The 14,764-nt window shown below is 41.8% G+C and overlaps 1 protein-coding gene across 1 annotated transcript in view; it reads right to left on the bottom strand.

Annotated features, from left to right (window-relative positions):
• Positions 1–14,764, bottom strand: part of LOC126416958 (vesicular glutamate transporter 1) — a 185,428-nt gene that overhangs the window by 126,316 nt on the left and 44,348 nt on the right. The window contains exon 5 of the mRNA XM_050084839.1: positions 7,218–7,336. Within this exon, the coding sequence (XP_049940796.1) occupies positions 7,218–7,336 (119 nt within the window). The remainder of the gene's footprint in view (positions 1–7,217; positions 7,337–14,764) is intronic.

Below are 14,764 nucleotides of genomic sequence, written 5' to 3' on the forward strand. Positions count from 1 at the left end.
AGTCTGTAGGTTTGTTGGAAATTTTATGCTACTGTTGATAATTTTATAGAGTTGCCTAATTGTAAATAAGTTGATATGAATGTGCAGACCATACTGCAAAAGAATAATACTTCATAATTTTTTTTCTGCCACTGGAAAGTGAATTAGTTATTTCCTTAAATAAGAAACGTAACTTTCGTGACAGCACACATACCTGCGGAAACAAGTGTAACAATTGAAATTGTAGAGACCAAGTTTCATTACTGAATTTATGGGCATTTGTGATCGGTTTGGTAAAAAAGACAAAGTTTTATTCCCAATATAACATTTTTTTCTAATTATAGCTCACAGTTTCTCAGACTACTGTACTAAATGTGTCATGGCTGTTTTTTCCCTTGCAATTGAACTTACTCCTAGCAGTCTTCGCTAATTACCTTGCTTAGAGACTTTTGAAATATTCTGCTACAAATGAATGCTGAAGATTAGACGGGTAGATTACGTAACTAATAATGAGGTACTGGATAGAATTGGAGAGAAGAGAAATTTCTGGTACAACTTAACTAGAGGAAGGGATCGGTTGGCAGGACATATTCTGGGGTATCAAGGGATCACCAATGGAGTGTGTGGATAGGGCCTCCGGTCGCGTAGACCGTTCGCCTGGTGCAAGTCTTTCGAGTTGACGCCACTGCGGCGACTTGCGCGTCGATGGGGATGAAATGATGATGATTGAGACAACACAGCATCCAGTCCCTGAGCGGAGAAAATCTCCGACCTAGCCGGGAATCGAACCCGGACCCTTAGGATTGACTGTCGCGCTGACCACTCAGCTGCCAGAGGCGGACACCAATGTAGTACTAGAGGAGAGCGTGGGGGGGGGGGGGGGGGGTAAAAATCGTAGAGGGCGACCAGGAGATGAATACAGTAAGTAGATTCAGAAGGATGTAGGTTGCAGTAATTACTCGGAGATGAAGAGACTTGCACAGGATAAAGTTGCATGGAAGGGTGCATCAAAAACCTGTCTTTGGACTGAAGACAACAACGAAAAAAGAGGAAATTAAGTGTATGTGTTGTGAGCCATTTTTTTCTCTTACGGTTCCGCTAAACAAACACGTAAACGTTCTAGTAATGTGGACTAGATACTTTGTATCCATGTCTGACAAATTCAGTTTCGTGTTACTTAAGAAAATGTGTTACAGCGTTTTTGAGCCTTTCTGAATGATACAAGACAGAAATTCGTAAAGCAGTATAAAATTGATAGATATAGTGGTCAATACTAATATCAGTTTTGAAGTTTACGTTCTCTGTATCAGACTTCATGCCGCAAGGTTTATCCGAGCTTGCGGTGGGGAGTACTTAGTGACAATCAATATTCCATATCCCGAATACCTCATTGTACATAGAAATTCTATTGCTATCAAGATCAAAGGATAAAAGTTATGAAATTCCATATATGTGAAAATGAAATATCGCAGTATAAATCTATATAAGTTGTCTCACAATAGATGCTGAGAGTGTCACAAAGTTACCCAGTTTTACGGTATATAAAGCAATAAACGGCAATCCAGTGAAAAGGGCACGGTAATAGTAAGTTATAGTGGTGATATTAAGGCTGAGCGTAGAGAAATAATTACAATCTGCTTTCCGTCTGTAGCTGTAGAGTTAGTGGACAGTACTGTAGCAAACTTCACTGTTGTTCAGATTCAGTGTACAACATGGCTCTTTTTTTCTTCTTTGTGCATACTATTTCAGACATCGTTTGCATTTGTCCAGTAAAGTTATTTGCTATTAATTTCCCTTTGGAAACAAAATGTTGTGAACCGGAAACATTTTACAAGTATGTCCATTATCAAACGACAACCATGTATGACGGACTTTTTCTTATCAAAATCTCAGTTAGTGAGACCGAAGTAAATCTAGAGAGACGAAAGTATGTGACAAACGTTTCTCTGAGTACGGATAAAGAGAGACTCATAAAATTGGACAACTGTGTAGTTATAACTGTGTGTCATATACAAACATCAGATAAGCCCATGTTTCTGACAGATCAATGTAACTATATTTTCTTACAAGAGACGAGAATTTAATCTGGAAACTCAACTAGCATTTGTCGATTATGGAAAGCCACTTGGCAGAATACACAGAGACAAGCTATGGGAAATAACGGAAAAAAGAGGAATCCTTAGACATCTCATTTAAGCCGCAAAAAGCATCTATACGAACGTCAGAATTAGAAATGACACGGGTAAAGATCTAATACTTGAAATACAAATAATCAGGGAGTAAAATAGAGTGTGGCGTGTCACTAACACTATTCGGTATCTATATAAACGAACATGATCAGTAAATGGAAAGGAGATAGAACACCATAAGACATAAATATTGGAAGGAATAAAAATATTAACACGATGTGATTGTCAGATGTTAAGTTACCATACGATACAGCGAAAATAAATTAAAGGGCATTACATAAACTAAATGAGATAAGTGAAAGCTATACTCTGACTATATCTATAAATACAACTAAAATCATGGCCTTTTTACGTATTCACCAGTATGATCTAGGGAAATTATCAAAAACAAAAAAAAAATAAAAAAACTAGTAGCCCAATTCAAGTATTTAGGGTGTGACATAGCATATGATCAAGATTTGGATACACAGAAATAAAGTAATACATACCGGCTCAATAAGATCACTTAATGGTAAGAAAGGGAACTGAAATTTTATACAGTCATGGGAATTCCTACTTTATTAATTCCTACTTTATTGTATGTTGCAGAAAGTTGATGTCTTACGGCGTTTAGCAGCATCAGAAATTAAATTTTTAAGGTCTGAAAGGCTGCGCTAGGGGAGACAAAATAAGAAAGGAAGTAGTAAGGAAAGAATTAGGAATCCAGCCAATAACCCAAAAGCCAAGTCAACATAAGGAAAAATGGAGAAACATTTACTTCCTATGCCAGTACAAAGGTTTCCTAAAGTAGTAATGGATTTTAAACCATGGATCAAGAGAAGACCGAGGATGAGATGGTGAGACCGGAACACGCTCTAGGCGTGATCTTCTGGAGGCAGCAGGAGAAGGACATATAATTCTAGCCGGCACGGGAATTGCTTCCCTTGTATGCAAAGTTAGTGACTGTTTTCGTCATGAAACATGGAATTTATAAACTCTTAAAGGTAGTTGAAAAGTACTGAGGTATGTAATAAAACAAGACAATTTTGCAAGTAGAATTTCTTGATTACAACTGAATGAGCACTAAATTAAACTATTCTTATTGTACTTGGTTTAATCGAAGTATTTTTATTTTCGCTCTGCCTACTCAAAGATAAGAACAATGCTCCGAGGGTAGTCGATAGCATTCAGCAGAATAAACTTTTTGTGTCGAGGTTGAGAGATCCCAAAGGTCGTGTCGGATCGACCACCGACTCCATGAAACATTCAGAGTTCCTCCGTGGGATTCGGCAGCTTCGCAGACACAAGGTTATCGAAATATTGAGGAAGAGAGTATCACGCAAAGAAGACTGTCTCTCCTTGGGCTCTTCTCTGCTTTCTGTATCCGGTCACCTAACAGTTGCGTCGGATTATTTCTGGCATCTCTTTCACAATTTTGACGTTTAGCAAGTGGGCAGCCTCCAGTGTAACACTTTACATTACTTTTGTATTTTCCTCATTTATCTGTGTGTTTCGTATCAAATGGGTGACGCATTCCTATTAAATTCCACTGTTGCGGGATTGGTGATAAGTATATGCTTTTCCTAACTTTGTGTTCAGCATCTGGCATCTCGTAGTAACTTCAAAGACTTTTGTTCATAGTTATTTCCCATTTTTCCAACTCTCTGTTTTCTCCGCACGTAGCCCTTTTATTTCTTCAGCTTTTTTTGCATATTTCCTATTTTGTCCTCCTTGAAAGCTTTCTAATTTTACTAGTTTATTCTTAAAATAGTTTATTTTTGGGTATTTCTGGTAATTTGATATTTCATTATCCATTTATGTAATTCATGGTATTGGTAAGTTATTATTCAGAAATACACGAATACTTTGTTTGTTAGTTTGCTCTCTTTGCGCTCATTCTTTCGGGAGATTCATATATTTTTTGTATGTTTCGGATTCCAGTCATCTGCTGTTTTGAAAGGTGTATTGGCTGAAGATGAAGCGACAATTACGAAAATGATAGAAGATCTGAATACAGTATGCTTAGAGAATGAAACATAGTTTACCGCGTCGTAAGAGTGGTGGTGCTGCAATGACATTATAAAGCGAGCACGAACATAATCTGTGGAGGCAGAGAGCTTCATCTCAGCGTGCGGCATCTCCATGAAGTCATGTACCCGAAAAGATGCTGTCCTCTGGGCATATAAGTGGAAGCCTCGCCTCTTTCACGACAGACAGCTCCTGACCACGATAATGGAGGCAATCATCGTGATCTTGGAATTTTATCCGAATTTGTCACAGCAAGTTAACGGTAACGTTTTTATCTACTTGAGAAACTGCATAATGCTTAATTGGCAAGATAACAACGCAATTCTTTGTTTATGTGCACAAAGCAGCAGAATCTATGTAATTTCAGCACTTTACACCAGCGCCACGACCACCGACATTACCTACATCTAGTGTAAATGCGAAGTGCCTTTAAACACAGACAGCCTTCAGTGGACCTAAAGGTAGCTGATGACCGAATAAAAGTTCTGGAAATCTTTAAAGAGCGGTTGGTCGCAAAATTAACACAAAGCATCACCTATAGAAGTAATTCGCTGTTGTTATTATGATATTCAGCCAGAAGAAATGTATGATGAAGCTATGCACGCTAATCTACCCTGTACAAACCTCTTCATCTCTATTACTACTATTTCAACCTACATAAATTTGAGTCTGCTTACTTTTTTTTAAGTCTTGGTCTTCCCCTAAAATTTTTACTTTTAACACTTCCTTCCAAACTGATGATTACTTACTGGATTGCTTCAGAATATGTTCTGTGAACCGATAACTTCTTCACAATCCTATATATGCAAGTTTTAAAGAAAGTCAGCTGGCATATAACACTACAGATCCAACAACAAAATATTGATAGTAAAATAATAATTTATTTTATTTCTCTTAGGCCACAAAAGATGCCTGTCATAATTAAGTGAAACATTTTCTGTAGAAAACGATGATGAAAATCACACGTAATTTTGGAAACGTGGTCCTGTCTTGAGCAAACACAACTTCTTCTTCAACACCCATACATGATTCTTTGAAGTTTGACCACCGCCAATGAGTTTATTTTATCTTCTGTCAAATTTCACGTAAAAACGTCTGCATGGTGATATATTATACGACTGTTCGATTCTGCTATTTATATTCGTAAGAATAATCCTGATTCATTGAAGAAGACAAACTGCAGCAAATATCAGCTGCACCGTAAATGACAGACAGCTACACGGACATGACTACGCGATATTAACGTATATATTTTGTTACCAGTATACTGAATACAGGTACCATAATCCCAAAGATATATATATTATCACGCAAACTGTTTTACATGTGATTTGAGAGAAAATGATATGAACTCACTGATGATGGTGACACTGCACCGAAAAACGCAGAGGTGTTGAAGAACAATTTGCGATGGCTTAAGGTAGGGGAGAGAGTTGTACATTAGAACCTCTTTAAGGCTTTCGATTTTAGCCAGAGCTGTAATAGAAGTACTAAGAAAAATCAGTTGCAAATTGAATACATTTTAAAATAGAAGCTATTTCCACTTTCTAGTCAGGTAAGTTGTTAAGACATTTAAGAAAGTCAGTTCTTTTGGAAATATCGCATGTTCCTTAGTAAGAGCTTTACTTCCAGGAATAACTATCACTGATGAATTAATGGTATCTTATGATTAGCTTTACTGTATTATAGAACAATTAAATGTGTGGAAGTAATATCTACAGACGCTATACAAGACACAGTCTCATGTTTTTGCAACAAGAAAGCTGGTTATGGAGGTTTCAGGCGAGCATTCCTTCATGTGATTCTAAAATCGGTCACTAGATTGAATTATGGATGAATAAATATATTGTGTTTAAAGGTGCAACACTCTCCTCTCTCTCTCTTTCTGTCAATTTATTGGCTTAGGAGCGTGCGCATACAACCATCTCAACAGTGGAAGGACGATATGACAGAGTGTTTCACAATTCAGAACATTCATCACATGCGAGTCATAGCCTGGTACGAAGTTACGCAGTCTTAAGACTTGTCATGTGATTCTAGGTAGGTGATTTTCGTGTCAGTAATGATGATACGAAGATAAGAACAACACAACATCTGTCACCGAGCAAAGAAAAGCTCCGACTCGGCCGGAAATCGAAACGGGTCCCTTCGGTAACTCTGTATATTTGAAAGCAAACAAGGACAAAGTGAGCTTCAACCACAAAATGAATAGAGTAAATTCATTGATCTGATGAAATTACATTTCCCTGGAGACACACAAGTCAGTTTTATATTCGATAAGGATAGAAGCTGAAGCAATAAAATAAAATTTATGCCTTAGCCAAGACTAGAAACCGAGGCTGCCCGCTTATTTTTTAAATTTTTTTTAAAAATCACATTTTGTTCGTCTTAGTTCGTTGCATCTGCTCAGGGCGGACGTCGCAGGACACCCGTTTCAGTTCGTCGTTGATCCGTTAACTCAGTTTTTTTTATTACAAGGGCAGCTAACCCTCTGACCGAACACGCTGAGCTACCGTGCCGACTAACTTATTAGGCAGATGTGCTAACCACTACACCACCACACTGTGTCTACTGCAGCTGAAAGTACAACCGTTTTCCAATGTCCTCCAAAACAGCGACTTCACACCTTCATCCAATTTTCCCCTTCGTAAACCGTCACTGTTGCCGAGGCGCTCCAATGTTGGAATAGCACGCCAGTTTTGTACGAAATGCCGGAATCCTGCCTGTAGCTCAGGCGTGGGTGAACTGAAGTTTCTGTTACTCAGGCACCAGACGATCTGAGCTCGTGCAGTGGTAGCAGCTACAGGGCGATGGCGGCGTAGTGGGTAACACGTTTGCCTTATAAGCAAGAGCCCCAGGTTCAAGTTCTGGCCGTGGCACAAATTTTAATTCATTGCTTCAGCTTCTATCCTTGTCGCAGCATAGATTAAGTTGCATCAGACGCGTAGCATTTATTCATACGTAAATGATGACTGTAATTGAGAGTATTTAGGTGTGGGAGAGAGGTGGTGTGGAACAGGCTGCTGCGGTCGTTGGACGCACCTGTTGGCTGGGTAGGCGGACGCCAGGAAACCGCCGGGCACCTGCGTGACCAGGTAGCCCCAGAAGAACGAAGAGTCCACGGCGCTCTCGACGGCCACCGTCCAGTTGAACACCGCCATCTGTCAACACCAAGCAGACACCTCAGCAGAGCGCCTCACAACGAGCTACACTACACATCTGTCACATAAGTACACTGTCATAATCTGCATTACTGGCCATTACAATTGCTACACCAAGAAGAAATGCAGATGATAAACAGGTATTCCCTGGACAAATATATTATACTAGAACTGACATGTGATAACATTGTCACGCAATTTGGGTGCATAGATACTGAGAAATCACTACTCAGAACAACCACCTCTGGCAGTAATAACGGCCTTGATACGCCTGGGCATTGAGCCAGACAGAGATTGGATGGCGTGTACAGGTACAGCTGCCCATGCAGCTTCAACACGATACCACAGTTCATCAAGAGTAGTGACTGGGGTATTGTGACGAGCCAGTTGCTCGGCCACCATTGACCAGACGTTTTCAATTGGTGAGAGATCTGGAGAATGTGCTGGCCAGGGCAGCAGTCGAACATTTTCTGTATCCAGAAAGGCCCGTACAGGACCTGCAACAAGCGGTCGTGCATTATCCTGCTGAAATGTAGGATTTCGCAGGGATCGAATGAAGGGTAGAGACACGGGTGAAATGTAGCGTCCACTGTTCAAAGTGCCGTCAATGCGAACAAGAGGTGACCGAGACGTGTAACCATACCACCACGCCGGGTGATACGCCAGTATGGCGATGACGAATACACGCTTCCAATGTGCGTTCACCGCGATGTCGCCAAACACGGATGGGACCATCTTGATCCTGTAAACAGAACCTGTATTCATCGGAAAAAATGACGTTTTTCCATTCGTGCACCCAGGTTCGTCGTTCAGTACACCATCGTAGGCGCTCCCGTCTGTGATGCAGCGTTAAGGGTAACTGCAGCCATGGTCTCGGAGCTGATAGTCTATACTGCTGCAAACGTCGTCGAACTGTTCGTGCAGACGGTTGTTGTCTTGCAAACGTCCCCATCTGTTGACTCAGGGAACGAGACGTGGGTGCACGATCCGTTACAGCCATGCGCATAAGATGATACGAGGCCGTTGGGATCCAGCACGGCGTTCCGTATTACCCTCCTGAACCCACCGAGTCCATATTCTTCTAACAGTCATTGGATCTCGACCAACGCGAGCAGCAATGTCGCAATACGATAAACCGCAATCGCGATAGGCTACAAACCGACCTTTATCAAAGTCGGAAACGTGATGGTACGCATTTCTCCTGCTTACACGAGGCATCGTTGCACCAGGCAACGCCGGTCAACTGCTGTTTGTGTATGTGAAATCGGTTGGAAACTTTCCTCACGTCAGCACGTTGTAGGTGTCGCCATCGGCGCCAACCTTGTGTGAATGCTCTGAAAAGCTAGTCATTTGCATATCACAGCATCTTCTTCCTGTCGGTAAAATTTCGCGTGTGTAGTACCCCATCTTCGTGGTGTACCAATTTTAATGGCTAGTAGTGTAGTTAAAATTACTTGCCAGTTGACGTAATGCAACACAACCTTTTCCTTTTCTTTAAAAAAATCAATAAAAATATGTAGAGAATACACTTTGTACTATTCAGTTACATAATTTCAAGCAATTGTATTGCAGAGGATCCTAAGATGCTGTTTGCATATCTCTAGGATTTATATTGTAAAACAAGCTAAAAAGGCTACAGTACTTCTTCTGTCATGACAAGATTTGTGTCCTGTTGATTCTTTGACTGCTTCTTCGTTGGTAATATATTGTAAATGTCGCTCATGTAAAAGTGTTTTTTAATAATTGCTTTATTAATTGTGTAGAGGTTTTTATACAGCAGTTATGTCTGAAATACTTAGTCTTATAGATCGCCAGCTAATCAAAACTATTAGTTATTATTTCAAAGGAGGCCGATTTCAATAGGGCTACGTTCCCCATTGCTCAATGACAAGACTATCTGAACTCCATGTCGGCACTTTTGTTGAATATTTTGCCTCGAAGAAAGAAACTATGGTCGTAGAGGCGAAGTACAGTAATTTCATTTTATTTCTTTTCTTACACTTTCACGATATTCCACGGTCAAACAGTCAATGGTGGCCGAGCGGGTTCTAGGCGCTTCAGTCTGGAACCACGTGGCTGCTGCGGTCGCGAGTTCGAATCCTGCAGCGGGCATGGATGTTTGTCATGTCCTTAGGTTAGTTAGGTTTAAGTAGTTCTAAGTTTAGGGAACTGATGACCTCAGATGTTAAGTCCCATATTGCTTAGAGCCATTTGAACCAAACAGTCAATGAACAACGACGGAAGCCAACCACAACGCATCGACCTGAACATCCAGTGATGGAAGAGAAAGAATGACGTTAATTTAGATTCTAATACGGATATTTTTTATCAGCAATTTTTATTCTACCTATGTGAAACTAGTTGACGGCCTATAGTGACCAATGTGGAATGTAAATTCCTGCTTCTAGGCAAAGTTTCAAGAGCGAGGCATTGGTGTTCCTCGTTGGCACAAATCCTGGGTTGTAATTTAACCTGCGTCATTGTGAGTCTTCTTGTAACATGTTGAGATACATGGAACGGTACAGCGTTTGTTCTGCTTATTGCTGGCCTTAATTTTGATATGGGTAATTTAGTGCTCTTGTTATTGTTAACGACTTCAAATAATTTTTTTTATATTACTTTGTATAATTTGCTTTTTGTAGTTTTTAAAATCTTGTTATTTGTTTTAAACAATTTTGTGATGTTAACGCTCATTAGAGCCCTTAAATTATTTTTGTCGCTGTAACGTATTTTTTGATATTAATTTGTATAATTTGCTTTTTGTAGTTCTTAAAATCTTATTATTTGCCTTGAACAATTTTGTGATCTTAATGCTCATTGGCGCCCTTAAATTATTTTTATCCTTGTAACATTCAGTTTACTTGGTGGCGCTTTTAAATAACGTTTTATGTCAATGTTGCTCGGCGCCTTTAAATTATTTTGATTTTTTTTAAAATATAGATTTTATTTGTTGACGCCTTTAAAATATTGTGAATGTAATTGCTTATTGGGGTCTGTAAACTATATTCGGTGCCTTGCAATTCAGTGATTATATGACTTTATCGAATGTGCTCAATTTCCCAGGGGCTGCATTATGTATATTATTGTTTGTGAAACAATAAATCTCTCACTTTTTCTGCTGGGTCTGGGTTCAGGTGTTTACCACTCCCGGATCCTCGCACCACTACCCATTCCTTGTTCTGTATTTTAGCAACACCTCACCTTAATCAAAATAATGGACAATATTCCGCACAAATATTCGGTACTCTCGTACTTCGCTAATTAGGGTACACTGCGGAAATGTATCGCGCGTCCTCCGGAAGTTCAGGCTCACGGCATCAACCTGCACGCCGTTATTTACTGCCTGATGTAAACTACACAAGCGTGTTCTTGATCGTAAGATTGGCTCGGCGTACAATCGCAGTCGTTCTACCCCACTGTCAGAACGCCACATCCATCACGAGTTGCTAACCCCCTTTTTGCCGGTCCGCCGCTGAACGAAAAGCGCATCAGCAGCGCGCCGGGCCGACAAAAGGCGCATTCAGCCGGCGGCCGCCGCTCGGCGTCTAATTGCGCGTCGAAGCGTGAGCGCGCGCCACGCGGCCGGAAATGGAGAAACAGGGAGCCCGCCGGAAGCGTGACGTCACGCACAGTGAATGGCGCCATCAGCACGCGGGGGTTACCCGGCTTCCGCAAGGTGCGGGCTTAATGGTCAGGAGAATGTCGCTGCCGCTAGGACTACTCCGTGCGTGCAGAGGGCGCTAGAGTGGGAGAGAGGGAATCTAGCAAATATATTTGGCAATATTTTGACCCGAAAATGTGTATTCGCTCATCATTCGAACTTTCCTTGAGAAAATACCGTCAGATCCGAATCGCTAATAACGCAGACCGAGCGAGGTGGCGCAGTGGTTAATACACTGGTCTCGCATTCGGGAGGACGACGGTTCAATCCCGCGTCCGGCCATCCTGATTTAGGTTTCCCGTGATTTCCCTAAATCACTCCAAACAAATGCCTGGATGGTTCCTTTGAAAGGGGATGGCCGCCTTCCTTCCCCGTCCTTCCCTAATCCGATCAGACCGATGACTTCGCTGTTTGGTCTCTTCCCCCGAACAACCCCCCCCCCCCCCTTCCCTGTCATGGGAAAAGCCACTAATAACGCCTGAACAGTTGTTAACCCACAGAGTAGAGAAGGAGAAGAAACTAAAATTTTTCTTATGTTCACGCTAGCACAGCCACAGGCGATACCAGACAGTGAGGGCGACATACCTACGCATCAGAAAGAAATAATTAACACAGTATGTCGTTCGTGTACAAGAGCACATGTTGCCACATCGGCACTAATTGCCAAGCACAAGTTACATAGTCAGCGAAATGTCAACTGAGAGGGCGAGAGAGAGACGGAGATGCATTTTTTACCTCTTGGTACATGAGGCGACAAGCTTTACCTTGGGCGCGATAACACCTTTCAGAGACTTGACAGCGCAGTTAAGAGCCTGTAACAAATCGTTAAGCAAAAGCAGCGGACGAGGACCGCTGACCACTAGTAATGAAGAAGGCCACATTCGGTCATAACGAAAGCAGCATTACCTCCAGCCCTTCTCCATAAATATAGATTTTCTCCAGCTGTCAATTCAGCTGGTCATTAGGATCGAAGGCGTTCGCGTCGAAGCTCTTGATTCAATTAAAAGGAAGTTCGGCGTTGGCCTTAATATTGATGTTTTATTGATTGTTTTATTGATAGCAGAATCGATTTTCAATCACATGGTGATCACCTTCATTGCTGTATAAATTAAACTCAGACACTGGTATCAAGTTATAAATAACCAAAACTGAGAAGCGGTCACAATATTGTGATCGCTTCTCAGTTTTGGTTATTGATAACTTGATACCAGTGTCTGAGTTTAATTTATATAGCAATGAAGATGATCACCATGTGACTGAAAATCGATTCTGCAATCAACAAAACATCAATATTACGGCCAACGCTGACCTTCCTTTTAATTTAATATACAGGGTGAGTCACCTAACATTACCGCCGGATATATTTCGTAAACCACATCAAATACAGACGAATCGATTACACAGACCGAACGTCAGGAGAGGGGCTAGTGTAATTGGTTAATAAAAACCATAAAAAATGCACGGAAGCATGTTTTTTAACACAAACCTACGTTTTTTTAAATGGAACCCCGTTAGTTTTGTTAGCACATCTGAACATATAAACAAATACATAATCAGTGCCATTTGTTGCATTGTAAAATGTTAATTACATCCGGAGATATTGTAACCTAAAGTTGACGCTTGAGTACCACTCCTCCGCTGTTCGATCGTGTGTATCGGAGAGCACCGAATTACGCAGGGGTCCAAAGGAAACGGTGATGGATCTTAGGTACAGAAGAGACTGGAACAGCACATTACGTCCACATGCTGACACCTTTTTATTGGCCTTTTTCACTGACGCACATGTACAGTACCATGAGGGGTGAGGTACACGTTCGACGGGCGTTTCATAGAACGTGGAGGACGCATAAATTGGCCAGCCCGTTCTCCTGATCTTACACCTCTGGACTTCTTTCTGTGGGGTACGTTAAAGGAGAATGTGTACCGTGATGTGCCTACAACCCCAGAGGATATGAAACAACGTATTGTGGCAGTCTGCGGCGACATTACACCAGATGTACTGCGGCGTGTACGACATTCATTACGCCAGAGATTGCAATTGTGCGCAGCAAATGATGGCCACCACATTGAACTATTGGCCTGACATGTCGGGACACACTGTATTTCACTCCGTAATTGAAAACGGAAACCAGGTGTGTACATGTACCTCACCCCTCATGGTAATGCACATGTGGGTCAGTGAAAAAGACCAATAAAAAGGTGTTAGCATGTGGACGTAATGTGTTGTTCCAGGCTCTTCTGTACCTAAGGTCCATCACCGTTCCCTTAGGATCCCTACGTAATTCGGTGCTCTCCGATACACACGATCGAACAGCGGAGGAGTGGTACTCAAGCGTCAACTTTAGGTTACAATATCTCCGGATGTAATTAACATTTTACAATGCAACAAACGGCATTGATTACTATTTGTTTATATATTCAGATGTACTAACAAAGCTAGCGGGGTTCCATTTAAAAAAACGTAGGTTTGTGTTAAAAAACATACTTCCGTGCATTTTTTTATGGTTTGTATTAACCAATTACACTAGCCCCTCTCCTCACGTTCGGTCTGTGTAATCGATTCGTCAGTATTTGATGTGGTTTACGAAATATATCCAGCGGTAACGTTAGGTGACTCACCCTGTATATGGTCGTTATGCACACAGCACTCCATGGAGTCGCCAATCAACTTGATTCAATGATTGTTACAGTGTAGTGACATCCATGCGTTAGATGTTCCAGACTCCTCATGAAGCCACTACTCGGCATTCTCGGGATAACATCCAAGCAACTATGACCTGCCGCTCGTAGGTCATTGCATTGGCCGCCGCCTAACACATTGCTGATAGGGAGACGGAGGGTCTTCCAGCAGCAATATATCGCACGGTACTTATTGCACCAACATCAACGTGAGCCCTGGGTGAGAAGGCCATCTGCTGTCTCTGTTCCTGATCGCAGTTGCAGTGCCAGAGCCTGCCTGTCCGGTGGGACCAGGATCAGTACATACCGATAGGTCATTGCAGGTCATCATTGCCTTCCGGAGCAGGATCGGGAATGCTGTAACACAGTATGGGGCTCATACTCACGCTACGTCTTCGGCTGCAGGCTACCGCATAGCTTCCAACAAGAAGTCATTCGAATTCGTATTGTAGCGGTCTTGGCGACCGGCCAGCAGAGGTGACAGAGGAGTCAGCGAAATTCCGCAGTGTCTCTGGCATAAGGAGTCAGCCGAGGCTCCCAAACAGACACAGAACAGTCAATCTGAACGAATAAGCGTTACCTTGCTAATAGTATTCTATCAGCGCCGAAAGACGCTCTACAGATTCCAAAACACCATCCTGACTGCATGGTTATTATACAGTTTTGTAATACATTTCACTCAATTCTGAGTTCTTTTATAATCATCATTTCGGTTAATTGTGCAATAGCACTAACTGACCAGTGGGTTATGTTTTATTACCTTCTGACGTGTGATATAAGCACGTTTACGTAAAACAAACTCTATGCATATTTTGGTGGTGGTGGTGGTGGTTAGTGTTTAACGTCCCCTCGACAACGAGGTCATTAGAGACGGAGCGCAAGCTCGGCTTAGGGAAGGATTGGGAAGGAAATCGGCCTTGCCCTTTCAAAGGAACCATCCCGGCATTTGCCTGAAACGATTTAGGGAAATCACGGAAAACCTAAATCAGTATGGCTGGAGACGGGATTGAAGCGTCGTCCTCCCGAATGCGAGTCCAGTGTGCTAACCACTGCGCCACCTCGCTCGGTGGCATATTTTGGTGTCTTCG

The sequence above is a fragment of the Schistocerca serialis genome, chromosome 8 (assembly GCF_023864345.2).
Source record: "Schistocerca serialis cubense isolate TAMUIC-IGC-003099 chromosome 8, iqSchSeri2.2, whole genome shotgun sequence".
Lineage (NCBI taxonomy): Eukaryota > Metazoa > Arthropoda > Insecta > Orthoptera > Acrididae > Schistocerca > Schistocerca serialis.